Source organism: Oxyura jamaicensis, chromosome 8, assembly GCF_011077185.1.
Source record: "Oxyura jamaicensis isolate SHBP4307 breed ruddy duck chromosome 8, BPBGC_Ojam_1.0, whole genome shotgun sequence".
NCBI classification, from domain to species: domain Eukaryota; kingdom Metazoa; phylum Chordata; class Aves; order Anseriformes; family Anatidae; genus Oxyura; species Oxyura jamaicensis.
Window position 1 is genome coordinate 20,017,053 of NC_048900.1, and position 19,093 is coordinate 20,036,145.

Here is a 19,093-nt window from a genome sequence, read left to right on the forward strand (position 1 = left end):
AGAGGGGCAATTAAAGGGGAAGGCATAATTGAAAGTCCTTTGAACTCAGCATTCAGAACTAAAGAAAGAAATAAGCAAAACAACAAAAAAGCCCAAACCAAAACCTTAGGTTGGACAGATGTATCATAGCGCAGAGACTTTAGAAATGGATTATGACCGATACTTTCATCAGTGTATTGGTAAGTCACAGCCTGTAGCTAAAGTTCATGTCAGCGTGCAATGCTGTGGCAAAAAAATCTTTTTATAACCAAATCAAGAGAAAAAAATATATAATGCTGTTCCATGGGGAAATTTTTCTGTGGCAGTTGACAGCCATTAGGCTTGTTTGATGCTAATGGGGACAGACAGCTATATAAGCTATTTCCTTCACCCGCAACTATTTAACTTCTAAATTTGTGCTCAAAAAAAACCAGCTTCAGCTGCTTTTTCTGGTTTCTCTTAATTTCTCTGACTAATCTGAAAGTCATTTTAATGTTTTTCATAGGCATGGTAGATTCTCTAAACAGACAAGTGAGACAATGAAGACATGGCTGAAATCAGCATTTTCTGCCACAGGATGCTGTCCTGTCCTGACAGTTTAAATAAGGTCCACAGCCTTCTCTTAATGTTTAGCACTTCTGTCTCACTAAAACCAGTCTTGAATTTTTCTTCTTTTTTTTAGAACACACACACACACTTATTAACATAACAAGGTTGACACTGAAGTACTATGCTTACACAGAATTGTCATAAATAATAATATTATAATATATACAGACATATGTGTATCAGATAAAAGTCCAGATAAAGTAAAGACTTAAACATCCTTCTCAAAATAACCAGTAGCTGGGTGATGGGTATCACTGGGGTGGAAATAGCAGAGATTTAAAGTGCAAATCTGAACAAGGCAAAGTAGAGACTTGAAGTTGGATTGCTTCTCCTTTTTACCCGACTTCTCCCCTATCCTACCATCTTCCCACAATTAGCTTTGCTTTGATACAGATCACTAGTTTCTAAAATAAAGGTTATTTGAGATACAAATTCTAAGCACTTTACATTATCTTGCTGTCTTCCTTTTTTCCGCTGATAAAATCACAACGGCAATGACCAAAGTTATTACTTTACTCAACATGACTGATTGCTACCACTGGCCTAATTTTGTAAAAATAAGTACCCATAATTTTTACATGCAGTTTATGCACTAAATTAGCAGTAAAAAGGGTACATCTGGCATTTTTCATAGCAGGTGTTCAAAGAAAGTGATCTTGGGGTGGGGGAGTGCAAGGAGGTTCTGTCTGCTGTCCTGTGAATTTCCTTTTCTCTAGAATAGAGCCCCTCCTTAGGACTGGGAGTGGAAAGAGCCATGTCTTGTACGCAGAGAGGCTGCTTTCTATGGGCGATTTTGTCTGTCACTTAGGCTTAGGGACATCAGGATTGGAAGTGCTACACTGGTTTGTTCATTATGGTTTACCATATCTATTTTTGTGTTCTCTAAACTTCCCTGCATTAGGATGAATTATGTCTGTTCAAGTGTATATGAAAATGTTTTCTAGTTAGGATAATTTTCCATTATAGCAATTTATTCAAAGGTCAAAAATGTGATTTCTATGAGCCTTTCCCTAGAGTTCTTAAGGTAGTTCATAGCAGTAGGTCTAATAATGATGAAACATCAATATAAAGTCCAGAAGAGAAATGTATTTTAACACAAAGAAACCATGTTCAGCTTATTTTTTCAATTGATTCTTAAGAAACTCTTTTAATAGTAATTTTCTTTAAAAGCAAGTTCTAACCAGACAACAATAACGTGCTAGACTAGACCTTTAGCTATCCCAAATCAGCTGTATCCTGAGATAGAGTTTATCTAGGCTGGGGTGCCAGAGGTGGAGGGCAAGAGCATTAACCCATTATGATTTGTATCACATCACATTTTTGAGATCAAGGTAGCTCTCTGTCTGGACAGCAACCACATTAAAGGCATTAAAGCACACTAGTTCCATAGGGTTTTGATTTTTTTTCTGTATTTATTTACTTGTTTCATTATTAACTTTAAAAAAAAAAATAGAGGGAAACCCTTATAGGTCAGTGTTAGAAGGTGAAATACCATACTGTCTCCAGTGATGGAATTTTTATCTCTAGAAGTACTGTAGCCAACATAACAGAGTACCTAGCAATTATTCTAAGAGGTGAATGGTATGAACCACGTATTTTTAATGGAATGACAATCAATGTCTAGAAGTTTATAGACAAAGACACTTTTATTCTGGGGTTCTCTACTCATGGTCATACCTCAGTAGTAGCCTTGGTTTATGGGGCATGGCTATGTACACATACCAGTTGTCATGTCAGCACCTGAAACCAAATAAACAATATTCTAAAATATTAATCTAAATAATTGCTAGGTGGCAGGAAGGATACAGGATTAAATTAAACTGTATTCAGAACTGAAGTCCTCTGCTAAACAGTAGAGTACTTGCAGATCATCTCAGCTATTACATTTTCTCCATTTTAAAATTAAATTTAACAGTAACATTTTTTCCCCTGGTGTTTTGTGACTTAGCTATTGTCTTAATAGTAAGTAATGTTAAAAATTTTTTAAGAAGTTGCTGGTTCAATAAATGTCAATGTATGCATCTATTTACATACTCCATGTCCAATATTGTGATATCTATTGCTATTGTCGTTATTTTCAGAAGTGGCATTTGACTTAGTAAAGTCAGCTTTTGATGGTAGACCTGATGACTAAACAGAATTTTAAACACAGATTTTATGTGTCTGTGAAAATTCAGATTTTTTTATATAGATATAATGCTGTTTACAGATGTGTTAAATTTGAACAACAGTCCAAAGTCTTGGATATTCCAACTTCATTATTCTAAAGAAGGAGTTTTTCAGAAAGAACAGTTATATCTTCCATTTCTTAGAAGTATAGGTGGGGCCCTCATTTCTTTCCTTGAAAACAGTAGCTAGCATCAGACTCTGAGGGCAGGGATGCCATGCACAGACTGTAAAAATGGTATAGAAGGCAGTGAAGAAGTAAAGAAATATAAGATACATACTGTATAACACTAGCAAAAGCCAAGGGTGGGGTGGGGAGATGAAGGGAAAGACACCTGAGCAACATAAACAAAAAGATCTGAAACAAGACAAATGTGTTTTTTAATTCTATTAACTTAATCAACATACGTCAAATACGGTGTGAAATATCTGTTGGAGAAGAGAAATTCATCGTCTTTAGGAATTTAGATTTTTATTTGCCTGCTCATATAGTATCTAACAGCAGACAATGGTTATGTCAAATGTCGGCTCATTTATCTCATGTAGTCACATTTCAGTAAATTCTTCTTTTCTCTCTTTTAGTCCTTTTGGTCTTTTTATTGATGAAGAACAACATATGTAACTAGATGCTTAAAACTTGAGTTGTAGTTCTAGAGTTAGAATTCTCTCTAAATCATTCTCTCTCTTTTTTTTTTTTTTTTTTTTTTTTTTTTTTCCCCTGAGTAGAATTGTGATGCTGGGTAGGAGTGTCTAAAATATAGAGCTTTGAATAGCAGTGTTAAGGAGCAGGTAGAGGCTTAAAAATAAATAAATAAATCTTTCTGTTTTCCCACTGATCAATATCAACCTTGCCTGACCTTGCCTTAAGGATTAATTCCTCCAGAATTAGGCAAGTGAAATTCTGTTTTATGCTGTTCAAGATCTTACACTGCTTTCATCCACATAATATTTCAGTGCCTTCCAAGTTCAACATTATAATCAGCATGATGAATGTGATTTACTTTCTTGCTTCCTCCTCCTGTAGGGAAATAATGTGCACAAATGCTTGAAATGTACATAGTAGTGTTAATATTACATGTATAGTATACAGTACTAGTATGTACTAGTAAAGGCAAGTTGAAAATATGACTTTCACCTGGAGGAAAAGGTGATGAATACTGCAGTGGTTCTTGGATCCTATGGCTTTGAGAAAACTATCTTCTCCACTGATGAAAGGCTATCAAAAACTGTTATTTTTTGTTCAAAAATAAAAGAAAGCTCTGGTTCATCAGTGAAGAAGGCAGGGGGATCTTTGAGTGCCGGCAAAGATAAGGCAGAGTAAGAAACATCTGTTATCTCCATTGATTAATGGAATTGTACAGGAAGTTGGAGAAATACACTTAGATTTCCCATTGGACAAAATAATTTCCAACAAAATGAACCTGTTAACATAAACTGTTGTCAGAGGAACATCAAAACTCAATAGATAATGCTAGTCTATAAATTGACAACTAAGTGAAAGAACAAGTGATGACTGATGACAAAATAACAGTTTTTTTAATGATAAATGTTACAACTTGTGGTAGTAGTGTGTGTCTTTATATGTGGACTTAGCATATGTTTCCCCTGTTTCAAGGTCATGTGTTTTTTAAAATGCCCTTTTGTAGGAATTTTTAGTTCCTTACTTGCTCTGGAGTATGCATGCTTAGTCCATTTCTTAATAAATTTTTACAACTTCTTTCCAAGCTACTCCTTTTTCTCAGTTATTCCCACCAACCTAGTCGCATCCATGAAATCTATTTTCTATATGCAATTAAATCCTATGCAAATGAGGTATGCCATATGTATTCTTATTATCTACAGAAAAGGATCTCCTTATCATCTGGGCATCAAATTGCCAGTGTATCTAACTCCACAGGCTCAGCTGTACTACTTCATCCTGTTTTTGCAATGAAGGAAAAACAGCTGCACTACTGTAGCAGCTCTAATAATGCGAACAACAGGGTCTCCTTTCCAATTCTAGACAGACGCCCCACCCACTTTCTCTGCAAGACAATCTTCCCTCAAGAACTAAGAAGGCTTTCTGTAGGAAGAGCATTCAAAAAGACTATAGAAATGCCACAAAATACATACTTTCTCAATAACGTAAAACAACATCCAAGAACTCCAGTCTTCTTATCCTTCCAAAGAGAGTTAATGAAAATCCTCAAACAGAACAGATATGGTTTGGAGAAAGCAATTATTTCTTGGGAATTTCATTTTGAAATTCCAAAAGGTGTTGAATTGCATTATTAGGACTACCAATACCATTAGATGACTTTGCAATTAAAGATGCTCTGGTGCTGCATGAATCTGTCCAGCACATAGAATCAGTCCTATTTGCCATGAAGAGACCGTACCTTGGTTACTTAAGCTATCATAAGAAACAAAAGGCCATCTGTGCTCTTCTGGTACCATATGTAGTACCAAGTTCCGCACACTGTTACAACCAGAAACCATTTGTAATTGAGAACTTGTCAGTAATTCAGCCATTATCAACTGCTCATTGAATTCATCAAAATTAAACACTTACCTAAACAGTTGGGAAGACGGTTTAAGTCCTCATCAACATTATCGCTTGTCTGTACTTATATATACCTATACACACACTCCCTTTGATTCTCAGAACAACAGTATAAAGAATGTCATATTCTCTAAAGTACATCTTCACTTTGTAACTACAGACAAAAGGTAAGTTTGCTGTCAGTAAACGTGGTGTATGAATACCTAAAACATAATTTGACTCATCTAGCCTGTCTTAAAACAAAAGGTCTAAGAAACCATATGTAACCACAACAACAGTTAAGTTTTCAGAGGTATATGCTAAATGACTTACTGTGATGATTAGCCCTTTTTCCTGGAAATATTTAACCAGGGGGATGGCATTCTGCTTGAAATTCGTTAGTCTTCTTTGAGTAGCTTTCAGGTTATCATCAGGTCTCCCTTGCTGTTCAGCACGCTTCAGTAACCTTTCTTTGAGCCTTTGATTGGAACATGCCAGAAACACCACCAAATCTGGGGTACAGATCTGTGGAAAAAACAATTTAAGAACTGTGATTGACTGCTCAGCACAACAGGCCTCAGCAATTCCGTTACTAGATGAGACTCAGATATGCAACATTTGCATAAAGTAGAACTTAAGTAATTAATTTTCTATTGTTTTTTTTTTTGTTGTTTATTAAAAATAAATTAAAAATAAATAGCTAAAATAAATTTAAAATGTTAAATTATAAATAAATAAATAAAATAAATAAAAATTCTATGTAGCTGGTTTTCTGTCATTTGAGGGAATACAACCTGAAACTCTCGTCTTTTCCCGTAGCAGTCTAAGTACAGAAAAGTTCTTCTAAAGTCAAAGGAAATGAATAAAACTTTTCAGTTTTGGGGTGGTGGTTATTAGCCTTTGGTTGCAAAGCAGGGCACTGGCAGAGTAGGATATGGAGGAAGTAGGAAGTGGCTAAAAAGGAGGGTCATTTTCAAACTGTAAAGAACAGTCCTGCTAAGCAGTACTAGCAAGTAAGGTGGTGGCCTCTTTATCATTACAGAAAACCTGATTTTAAAGAAAATGAAATTATGTTTTATGCACTTTGCAGAGGATTATTGACCTGAGGACAGAAACTACAGCCTAATCCCCAAAATACTAATTCTGGTAATTTTTCAATTCCATTAGATTTCAAAACAACTGACCTTGTAATCTAAGGTGTTTTTTGTTTGTTTGTTTGTTTTTAATAACTGTCAGTGGGAGAGAAGCTCTCTCCTCTCTTTCCTAAATCCAAAACAGGTACCACAACTTTATAAAAGCAGAATAATTCACCCACTTTTCAGCCTATTTTAATTGACAGGGTTATTTTGTCCTTTCATGGGATGAATTAATTATGACAGTTAATCTTATTACCACATAATAGCTTTAAGGCACATAACTATTCATGTGAAAGACTATGAAAGTAAGTTTGTGTTAGACTTTCATGCAATGTGAACTTTATTAAAAGTAGCTCTGTTAAATGAAGGTTGCTTCGTTAGCAGTAGAAACATAATGAGAAATGAGACATTGGGATTTTAAAGAGCATACAGTAGTAAAGAAATCCAGATTTTGACATAGCTCTTAACCAGTGCTACAAGAGAATACAAAAGAATTCAAAGGCTCTTAGGCATGGAATACAATCTCATGAAAGGGAATGACTGATGCACATTGCAGAGGACTGAGCGAGGTGTTTCATGTTGCAGTGCGAATATCCAGCTGATTGTAACTTCCTATCATGAATTAGAAAATTTCAGAAATTGTAATTGTAAATCAGGGATCTAGAAAACTGAGGGACAAAAGTAGTTTGTATGAGTGAGTTGTTTCATTTAGTATTTCCATCTCTGCTGATTCCAATAGCTGTGAAGAAAGATGGTAAGAAATTTTCAGATGCTCAGATGCTTCAGCAGCTGCCTTCTTTCCACTCTCAATACTCACTCCAAAAATGTCTTCCGGACTACCATCCACAACATACTAGGGCCATGAAGTCATACCAGACCTCCTTAAGATTAGAACCTAAGCTTTAGCATATCACATAACTTTTCATATAGCATCAAACCTTACACACAGTACTTACAATACATAAATCTCCCATTAAATTAGAAGCCCTAAGGAAAAAAGAGAAGGAAGCAAATGGAAGGTTTCCTTCTTTTTGACACAGACACAAGACTGCACCTTTCCGTGGTCAGTCTTAATTATTTAAAGAAACTGCGGCTGAATTAGTGCAGCCTCACTGCAAGGGAGGGATCTGAAAGCCACTGTGACCCCACCAGGCGTGGGGCTTCTCACCTACTTAGTTCCACCAAACTGGGCAGGCTTCAGCAGTCAGTTCCTTTTTAAGAAAAAGGGAAAGCGTACCCTGGGCCGAATTCTTTAAGATTCTCATTGTAAAATGAGGATAACAATGAGGTACGGCATAGTAAATACTGTGAGAAATTAATTAATTAGGCTTTTAATTATTCCCTAATGCTTTTTAAAATGGAAAGGTCTCTACAGGAGTTAAGTATTTTTCTTCTTATTTTTTGACTAGTAACAGTAACAAAACAAAAGACAGTATCAGAATCTCGAGAACTAAAGCTATTTATTCTGACAGCAGCTTTTGTAATTTGAAATACATTTCATTCACTGAAATAAACTGCCATTGAAAACAATGGTTTAAAAGTTGTAGTTCATGAAACTTAGTTTCAAAGGAAGTATTGTCCAAAAGGTCTTCTGAAGTGGAAGAAAAGGTAATTCAGGCATATTTGAGGTAGGAATACAAAATAGATTCATGATTATGTGATGCCTTTACGAACTCCTCTCCTACCTACCGAATACTCTTCATCATCAGAAAGTAGCTGGAAACCATTTAAGAAAAACATCTCTACTTAGTTTTAGATGTATGAATGGGTAATATCTTTTCTACCTCCACAGGTCTACAGACATAATAGCACTTACTGCGTTTCTCCTACACGCGTTTACAACCTTCAGGGTAAACCCTTGAAATGCTATTGATATTTCATTCCTGTTTTCATAAAACACTCTGCTTCCATTTACCTCAACTGCACCCACCTGTAAAACATGCTTATAAATAAGGTGGAATGTAACAGCCCAGTGTGAATGCAAGGGTGTCTGAGGTTACTTCTGTGCTAATATAGCTAGCTTGCTAATGTAAATATGAGTACAAATTGCTTTTTTTCTAGCAATGGAAATGATTTTTATGACTTATCTAAAAACAATATTTTAATTTTTTTTTTAACTCAGAATTAACTGGTGTTGATTTTAATGACTAGGAGCTACTTTTTTTTTAGACTCTGCTTATAGAAATGGTTCTCTGTGTATGGAACCAGCACTATATTCCTTCATGCTGATTTTCCTTAATACACTTATGTTGAAGGTAGAAGGTCTTACTCACATCCAAGGGAACCAAACTTAACCACTTACTAATTGGGATTTGGCAGAAGGGAAAATCTTGGCCCATGGGAACAGGTAGGCTTCTGATTTTTCACAACTTTTTGAAATTTAACTGAGACAAAAAACATATGGCATCAACTTAAAATAACGGTGGTGGGTAGAAAATGTTCAATCCTCTCATTCTTTTAGAATAGTATAGTTTAGAATAGTAAGTAAAACTTACTCTCTGAGGGTCTGAATCTCCTTCCTAAAGCGGTACAAAGAATAATTCCATTCAAGTCAGTACTCAGGTCCATTCAAGTGGTGTTATTGATGTAAAGCAGTGTAAGTAGAAAGATGCTTGTCTCTCTGGGGATATGTTCTACATCTCCTCTTGCTACTGAGAGTAGCGTGGTTGTTTGCTATAAATTAGATGATTACACTCTCTGTCATTATTCCTCATTAGGCAAAAGATGAACATGCTTTGTTTCTTAATTCCTGGTATGTTCCATTAGATACTCATAAGAAAACTTAACCAACAGTTCACAGACAATCATAATTAATTCAACAGTGCATTTTATTCCAATTGGTAATGGTTACCAGGAAGTTAGCCTACGTCCATTGTAAGGTGCTCTCCCTTGTAATTTCTGACTTGATTTTTATAATTCCATCTCTGATGGGTTACTATACTGTTTTAATAGTTTTTTTTTGTTTGTTTCTTCTTTTATAAGACCAAAATTGTGTATTGTATTGTCAAAGAATGAATCCTGAAAATAGGATTTTTTCTGGTAAGCACTTCTGAACCATACTCACACTGCCTGACAATAAGCTCACAGCAAATTGCCCAGACAAGGTGATTAGGCCCTCTAGTAATTGATTAAGAGTCAGGTGCCTTTAGGAAGGACTAATGCAGTATTCCTCTGGTGTAAGAAAGCTAACCAAGAGGAAACCCTAGCTGTAAATACTAATGTTAATGCTACAAAGAAAGGTTGAAGCAGATTCCAGGTTCAGAACTGCTCAGCAAGCATCTTAATCCTTTCTGAATACAGAATATTAGGTCTCTTCCTGAGAGGTAAGGACAAGCAATGGATGAGTTCTCATTTGGCTAGTAGGAAAGAACCTTTACTGAGAAAAATAGTGATTTTACCCAGCAGAAACTTGAACCATTGCTTGCTTTCCTCAAGAGAGTGTTTTAGCTACCAGGAGAGAAAACAGAAAATGGTAAGACCATTCTACAAGGCTTCCTGTTCAGGCTTGACTTTAAGAAAGCAATTTAAAGCTTGCAGGGCCAAAGAGAATGAATGAGAGGAAACACAGCAATGCAGCCTGCTGTTATGGTACGCTCCTACCCCTCGTACAGATGACTGGGTACATACATCTATTATCACAGACTATACCTGTGAGGCTTATCAGCCTGGGACAACAGAGTGGAAATTTGGAGGAAAGGAGATAGAAATTGAAGAAGGAATGCAATGAAGAAGACGTATAGATGATGATGCAGAGAAACCATCTTTACTGGAACAAAAGCCTATTGCAAAGGACAGATTCTTTCCCCATCAGGCAATTAACAGAAGGGTTTCATTCCTTCCATTAGTTGGTCTGGAGCTCATGTTGTTGATCAGTGACAAAGCAGATTTTCTATGAAAAACTCTTTGCTGAGCATGAGCTTGGCAACTGGACCGCCATAGGCGGGTTGGCCACAAACACCTATGTCAAGCTTTTGAGAAGACTGAGCAGGCATCAATTCTGCTTGGAGGTTTAAGTATCAGACTTGGAGGAATGGTGCTACTTTCCTGACGCTGTGAGAGGAGAAGTCAGCTCTTCCCAGCAGCCTGTACTGTTCCTTCTACACAGCCTGTTTTACTTCAGCACAAATATTTTACACAGTAATTTCCATAAGGAGTATATCTGGGAGTTAAAAAGTAAACTTGAATCACAGCTGAGATAATTTCTGCAAAAATATTATTTTCTGTTTATCAAGGAATTAAATGATATTCATTAATGAGTATTCATTAATTCTACCTGTTCCCATTTCATTTCACTGTTAATAAACCTCTCAATTAATATATTTTAAGCAAACTTCATCTCTACTTATTTATTCTACTCGAATGGTGTTAATGGTGGTGAAGAAATTACTGAAATCAGAAGGAAAGTTATGCATGAATGACTGAAAATGGAAAAACAAACAAACAAACAAAACAATCCATAAAGCAGTAATTGAAATTAACTGGTAAATACTGAAGTGAGAAATTGTTTCTCCTGGGACAAGAGAAACTTATCACCATGTGAGAGATTACACTCAAAGTCAAACTGCCGTTTCTTCTTCACAAGTCATTTGAGTTCAATACACCAGTCAGAGACATTTCATTACAGTGCTACCAGAGAAGAAGAGATTTAGCATGCTTCAGCATGCTGGTACCGTAGGTGACTTGCTGAATTTCAAGCTGACAGGTTAATGGTAAGTAAACCATTTTCTCCTTGGCATTTTCGAAAGTGTGCTTGGAATCTAAACATCTTTCTAGTATTTGCACTCAGCAGAGATAATGGATACCTTAAAAGTGTCTGCTGTAGGGTTGCTATATATCTAGGCTCATACTGAAAAGAGAAATAAATAAAACCATATTAAATCAGCACTACTACCAATCAGAAGGAATTTTAAAATGATCAAAATCCAGCAATTATCAGGTATTTACATCAAATACATTAAGTGTAAGTTCTCTTTGCTTTTAAGCCATTAAAATTCATGTTTTCATTTTTTTCTTCATAACCATGAGCACTTGAAACTTTGTTTTAAAGTGAGAGCTGAGATTCTCATAATCGCGTGATTTCAAGGCTATCATAAATGTTGGCAGTATTGACTCTGCTTTCTGGAATTAAGAAATGGGAGGCTCAGATTCTGGCAAGAATTAAAATCTGACAAGAATCCAAGACTTTCAGTGAGAGAAGTTATATTTTATGTATTCACAGAATCATAGAATATCTTGAGTTGGAAGGGACACACAAGGATCATCAAGTCCAAATCCTTCAGTCTTCAAAGGTATAATTAAAAGAAAAAAATACAGGCTTAGTTTCAACTCAGATAAGAATTTAACTGAAAATTAGGTAACTTCTCCAATACTCATGGCTATGTGGTCTCCCAGGCTGAAATGAGTAACTGACCACTAAGAAATGGTATAAGTATGGCAGAGCTGCTGCTGGCTGCTAAGCACTGCTGAAAATCTGAAGACATTACTGATGACATCTTCAGACTTCTTTCCTTCTTTCCTGCTTGAAATATATGGATGATAAGAACAGCGATACTAACAAAACTCAATAAAATAGAAAAAATAATGCTTTAATTTAAATGTAAAATTCCTCAGATGTGTAAAGTGCTTTTCATCCATTTACTGCAGATTGATATTATTGCTTGGAAGCAGTGTTTGTTCCTTCTGGTTTCTAGATCTGAGCAGGAAGAGAAATACCGTGTTTCTGTGAGTATTGCAAATGATACGTTGGTTTATCCTAGGCACTTTAGTCGCTGGGATGCGATGTGTTTTTAATACAGTTCTGCCTAGCAACACTTTGAGTACTGACTGGCCAAATGGGAGCCTGGCAACATAATAAGAAAGGAATCATAATCTTTTAACTATACGTATGTTTGGGAATGTTAGCATAAGTTGGTTCGCTTTGACTCATTTATCTAAGAATAACATTTTTCCCAGAGAAAAGTTTAGCTCCTGGATTAGTTAACGGGATAAAAATGTGCTTGTAGAACCAAGAGCAATTACAAGTGAAGTTCAACAAGAATTCTTTTTCACTGTGTATTTTTGTACTAGATGCTATATAGGACAAGTATCGTAACTAGAGTTCAGATATATAAGTTTTCATTTAACTTTTTCAGAAAACAAAGAAAGCTCAAATAATGTTAGGTCTCAGTAACAGCTGTCAGCCATAAAACTGAAGGAATTATGTGAGCATGAATAGTTTCTGTTAATGTCTGCAGACACAGCACAGTCAGACTCTGTGTGCTTGCAAAAGAAACCAGGCGCCTTAGCTGACCTTCCCCTTTTCCGCTCACTATTAATATGGTGAGCCATTTCCAATATAAATTAGTTTACCTTCACAGTAACTCGGCACAGTTCTTACTAGTGAAATCAATGTAATAATATACAAAACAGTTTGGTAAATAGAGTTCAAGGAATTACAGTGCTCAGGAGCAAGTCAGATGTTATGCACTTGATGCTTTGCCTTTCAGTTCTTTAGCATCCACTGTCCACAACATGCATTGGTGGAAAATGGGGAGACATTGTGGCTTAGACCACAAATATATGGAACAACATACGGGTAACATAACAATATAAGCTTCTTATGATTAATAAAGACCAGATGTGCTTTCTGGAATGATAATGATGTTAGGTTTTGGCAGCCTGCTTTGTTTATAGACCTCCTATGCTCATTACACTTGTTCAGTCTCTGTCTGAGCCTTAGCTAGTCTCTCAGTATCTTGTATTACTCATCTCTAGTTCCATGCAGTGCAATAACTTGTCCTTCACATTCTCCCCTGCAATTTATTTTTGGCATTGTTGCTTATATTCTTGGAGATCTTTCCTGTCTGTGTAAACAAGGGCAAAGGAGAAAGGCTATACAGTGGAAAATGATACTTGTAAAAGAATACTTCTTTGCTTATTTCAAGCTTTCATAGGATTACTGATGAATACATATCCCAACACACTCAAATGATAAAGAATAAGTGAATAGTCACCCTGTCCCTGCTGCTCATTCCTCCCATAACAGCTACTGTATTTCCTATATGGCTGAAAAAACTGAAAAGGACAACTTACTCTGTTTAACTATATACAAATTTACCATCATTATTTTAATGTACATCATAATTTCCCAAAGTGTTCTAGCTGCTTTACAGAACAAATAATAATGTAAAATCACTGTTCTAAAGGATACAATTTCATTTTAGAATCCTTGTAATCAAAACAATTAGCTGCAAAGTGATCATGCAATGAGGGAAAACAGTTAAATCAGTAGTAACTCCTACTTCATGTATATATGTATCTTTTGACAGTTCCCCTAAATGTAGCCTTTAAAATGGCTTGTGTCATACAAAGATATCTGCTGTTTTCAGGTACATAAGCATGCAAAGATCTTTAAGAGACCTTTGTAAAATAAGTACGCATCTGTGTCAAAACCGATGATAATAATAAGAAACAATTTTTATTCAGAACTTTTTATCAATACATTTCAGTACTCAACAGGGGATATCTTTGTAAGAATAAAGCATACTAATTACCGAATAATGTGATTTGACTATTTGCATTTTGTGGGATTTTACCTTTTTTTTTTTTTTTTTTTTTTTTTAGAAGAATATTTCTTTGCTTAATAGGTCTTCTGCTTAAAAAAAAAAAGTGTCTTACTATTTAATCAAAATTTTCTTTGCTGAAATTTCAACTAATTATTTCTCATCTTGTCATTTTTTTCTAATGAGACCAATTCTGTTCCTTCTTCATTATAAATTATGAATGGCTTCTACACACTGCTAGCAAGAAAGCTATAGCAATTCTAAACTGTGGAAAACACATGCAGCATCTTTAATTGCAGACTTACAAAAATTTTCACAACAGTTAATCAATGAATTCTCCACGACTCAATTGCACTTCCCATTGAGGGATCTCCGTGTTGCTCAGAAATACTAGCATGTTTAATGTAAATAATCTGACATGCCATGGTTAATGTCAGCCTCATCCTGGGGGAAGACAAGTACCATGTTTGCTGATAGTTTCCATGCCTTATTACAAGACATTGTCGTGTAAGTAGCATTATGGCTTACTAAACAGGATTTTAAAGAAACAGCAAGCATTTTATTTCTGTAAAATATAAAGCTAATATGAAATACTGGACTAAAAAGGTGTTGTATATTGAAATACATGCATCCTTTTTCTGCATTTACTTCCATGGCCTTAGATATGCTCATATCTGAGATCAGCTACAAGGATAGGTGAAAGAGGGGGGGGTAGCCTAAACAGACCAAATTTTTGTTCCTGTGCTCGTATGAAAGCTCTATGGTTCCTTTCCCTCCCCATATTCATTTCAGAGCAGATAAGATTGAAAGGTGGCCCTATATGAAGTGCTGTACTTTTTTTTTTTTTTTTTTTTTTTTGAGGGACTCAAACAGTCATCCATCTTTCAGGTGGAACCAGGCTTTGAGGAGGAAGATATAGCAAATCCCATTAGACTAAAAATGAACAAACTGAGAATATAGTCAAGTCTAAAATTATTAAATCCATTCTCTCTTTTCTCTAGAAAAGCAAGACCAATCTACAGCATCCTTGAGATCGAACATACTAAAAAGGAGCCCAAGTCAGAATATCTACCATCCATCTTTCTACCAGTCTTTTATTTCATGCAGTGTTATACAGTTAACAAGGGCTAATCAGACTGGCAGAGGGGAATCATTCATATTAAATTTGGAAATACTAGAAAAGCATATTTGAATGATGCAATGGGAGGGCTCAACCATATATGAAACATAGTGTTAATCTTTCTCCTCTTCCATGGCATGGTTTGCAAGAGATTCTTCTCAGTTGGATTAGTAATGGGTCCTCTGATGGGTGCTCAAATGTTTTTTGACTGTTTTTTTTCATTGTAGAGGGAGTATCTGCTAACTTGAAGCACTTAATAATTTAGCTTCTGTCAGTTCTTCCACTCTTACATCCCCCATTCTTTCGTCAACCACAACATCAGTGCAAACTTAGAACACCAAGAAATGCTCTTAAGTCATGCTATCACAAAATATACTGGAGATAAAAACAAGGCAAGGAAAAGACCATTAAGCCTAAATTCCTGCTCTCTGTTTCATTTATAAAATAATCATCTCTTTTATTAATTACAAGGAGATATAACTGGCAGTCATTGGCTCTTTTCTGTAAAAACTATTTTGTCTGTTTCCTTTAATTTTCTCAACTTGGTCTTCTAAATTTTGCCCAGAATACCTTATAAAAGCACATTAATGAAATGCCTCATTAGCTGCTTTCTTTTGTTACTTCTGCCTTGGCAATGCCATTTAGAATTCAAAGTACAGAAATGGCAGTATGCTAGCAAAGTGAAGTACTTTGAAATGCTCTGCTTGAAGGGTGCTCTGAAAATTCAGCACTGAAACTGCAACCTTTACTTGTGACCACAACCATTACGTTAACGGTGCTCGGCAAGAAAATTATGTAATCTGTTTGTTTTTCCACTGAAATTAAGTATTTTTAGATGAGTTTAAAATATACACATGAAAACAACATCTGAATAGAACTCAGAAATACAGTTTTAGCTGACTATATCTTAGAACTGCAATTTATAATAACCAAAACAACCTAAAAATAAAAAGTGCATTTGTGGTTTAGAAAAACTTGCAAAACAGGCAATTTTAACTCTTATTTTATTCCTATTTTTTCAATGCACCATAATAAACTTGAGATTAAATTCATTGTGAAGATATGCATTGATTTAACTATGTTTCTCTTAATGTACAGTAAATTGAACAAATAGATGTGGAAATATAATCTTTTCCCCCTTTCTAAATCACTAATTAAAGAAAAATATTAATTGTTAGATTTCATGTAATTTTCTTCTTCATCTTGAGAGGATTTTAATTACTGAGACAGGAGACTTGGATCATTGGTTATGTTATCACACTGCCGTTTTACAAAATACTCTTGTTTCACACTCAATAACATAAACCAAAAGAAGAACCTTTTGTCAGTCTGTAATTAGGTATTTGCAAACATTTAAGGAGCAATGCTCAGTTAGAAATAGCATCTTTCCTGGAATCTGCCTGTTAATTTCAAGAAGCGTAGCTGTTACAGAGATATAAGTTATTATAAGAATAAAACCAAACTCTTACTTGGTCCTCAAAGGAGATTGCCTGGGCAACGTCTCTGGGAAATCCATCGATCACTATACCTTCTTCATCGGGGATCTGCATTAATCTCTGCTTGATCTCAGTTATGGTTGTTTCCTTCCACATAGAAAAGAAGTTATTTATTCAGGATTGTAAAGAAGGTTTTTTGTTGGTGCACATTAATACAGCATGTACAAATCCTTAGACAGTAAACATTAACACAGAATAGGCTCAACTTTGCTGTACCTGAGGGGCAAGTTCTCCAGTGGTAATTATTTTGGCAATTAGACTCCATTTCCTATTGCTGCTTGTGCTGTGGATCTTCTTCCTTAACAATTCACCAACTGATATGTAGTTGAATCCATAGCGTTCTGCTATTTTCAAACTCTGTGTTCCTTTACCACTTCCTGGGCCACCTATTGTTAAGTATAAGCAAAATATTAGATTAAACTGTCATCTGAGGTACCCAGTCATATGTGAAATCTCTGTTATCAGCACCGATCTTCAAACCATTATCAGAACAAATCTCGCCATTGCGGGACTTGTTACTAATTATTAGAAATGGGTCTCATCTACCTGATTATAAAGGTAACAGTTTTTACAAGTAAAGAAAGAATACAAATCTCCTTGTGGAAAATAAATAAATAAATAAATAAATACATAATCTCTTTTGGGCTTGACTTCATTCTAAAGCTATTTTTGCAAGGCAATTTTCTTGATTTGTAGTAGAAAGAGACACAAGTGAAGCGGTCTTCTCTTGAACTCTTTGAACCCAAAGGTAGAGTTAAATTGTCTGAAGTGTTTATTCATGACAGAATCACACCTGGTGAAATAAGCCAGTGAAATCAGTGGACTATTCACAAAATGGAACTAATAAAATCTTCTCTTAAATATGTTTGCATGAGTTTCTGAGGCTTTCTAATTTTAAAATACAGAAAAATATTAAATAATCAGCTGAGATATTTCCATAGCGATTTGGTACATTGATTCTTATTGAACCATGCATACTTCTGGTATTGATGCTTGAAGCATCCAACAGAGAAGCAATTTGTTGGGTTCGGCTTGCTGGACAACCTGAAGAGTACAGAGACCCTTGAATTTGGCACAGGCAGAATTAGTATCAAAATCACAGAGAACAGCCACATTAGATATCAGGGAATGCTGAAGTGAAGGTCAGCTGGACAGCAGAAGCGAGAATGCATGTATAAAAAAATCAGACCAGATCTGAACTAAGAGGACATGTTATGATGTGAAGAACAGAGGAACTAGAATCCAGCATGTCAAAATAGGGAATGGTTTTGATAGAATAAATATAGAAAGGTGTGTTTTACTGAGTAGCATAACAAAACAAAACCAAAACAAATATTTTGGTATTATTTCCCGACACTAACTAGTTGGAATTTTATTTCAACAGACCAAGAATTAGTCTTATTAAAAACATAGTATATGTTTCCTGGGAACTTTAAAAAATAGCGCAATGCAGTAAAAGCAAATATAGATACAATGAGCTGCCTGTCAGTAATAATAAAACTCTTTCCTTTGTTATCTGTATCATTCCCATAAATAGCTTTTATGTAATTAATACAGATTTGACAGCAGAATAAGTGTTACAGTATTTCTTTCTACATGGTTATGTGTAACCAGGTTCAAACCTGTACCTCAGAATTACATGCCAGAGAGCTTTCAGAGTAACCAACAGCCACTAGCAGCTCTTCTGGTCCCCTGACCCTGGTAACATTCTGCCTTACCCTTGCAGCTCAGATCAGGACCCACCTGATGAGGATGTGCAGGGAAACATGAATATTGTTAAGGTGTTCTTTAAGCCTTAACCCAGCCTACAGTTTAGTTACACTGTTGGGTAGCGAATGCTTTATCATTACCCAATTAAATAAATAATGCTTTAATCGAGCCAGGTTAAAATAAGGACAAATATAAACATATGTACATCCAACTTGACAATGTAATTACTGATGTTCATAAAACACACAAGCAAAGATGGGAAAGAAAAACTGTCTTATCTCTGTACAGTAAGATTACAACAGAAAAATACTTTTCCCTCACCAAGTTCACTTGCTGTTTGTCCCTAACAAGGCAAAAACTTTCTCTCTTCTTTTGGGAGATTGTGTTAGCCTTTATGGCTATTCTTGAATTTCAATTCTTCTAGATGACCTAGATGGACTTATTTTTTTTCAGCTATGCTCTTCATTTGAATAAAGGATGTTTCCCTTTTGTAGATCTGCAAGCATCTGTTATACCAGGAATCACCTCCTCCACTCAAGGGCCTGCAAAGCAACTCTGCTTTGGCTCTCCCTCTGATGGCACACCCAGCCTTCCCCATGACAAACACATTTCAGCAAACCTTTTGTTCTGTTTCACTCCTACATCAAAAATGTACCTGATATAAATGTTCAAACAAGATAATTCTATGTCATTTATGGTTTATTACAGGCTCTCAGTAATCTGGGATGATAGTGGGTTTGCAGTAATTGATTTCCAGTGCGATTTTTCTTAAGTAGATTAAAACGAGAGCACAAAGAAGTGCTGCTAATTGCCAG

General features: G+C 35.5%; 1 protein-coding gene across 1 annotated transcript in view; it reads right to left on the reverse strand.

The window, feature by feature from the left end:
• AK5 (adenylate kinase 5) overlaps window positions 1–19,093 on the reverse strand; it is a 93,749-nt gene that overhangs the window by 67,563 nt on the left and 7,093 nt on the right. The window contains exons 4-6 of the mRNA XM_035333313.1: window positions 16,785–16,954; window positions 16,542–16,655; window positions 5,609–5,800 (exon numbers count right to left, since the gene is read on the reverse strand). Coding sequence (XP_035189204.1) covers window positions 5,609–5,800; window positions 16,542–16,655; window positions 16,785–16,954 — 476 coding nt within the window. The remainder of the gene's footprint in view (window positions 1–5,608; window positions 5,801–16,541; window positions 16,656–16,784; window positions 16,955–19,093) is intronic.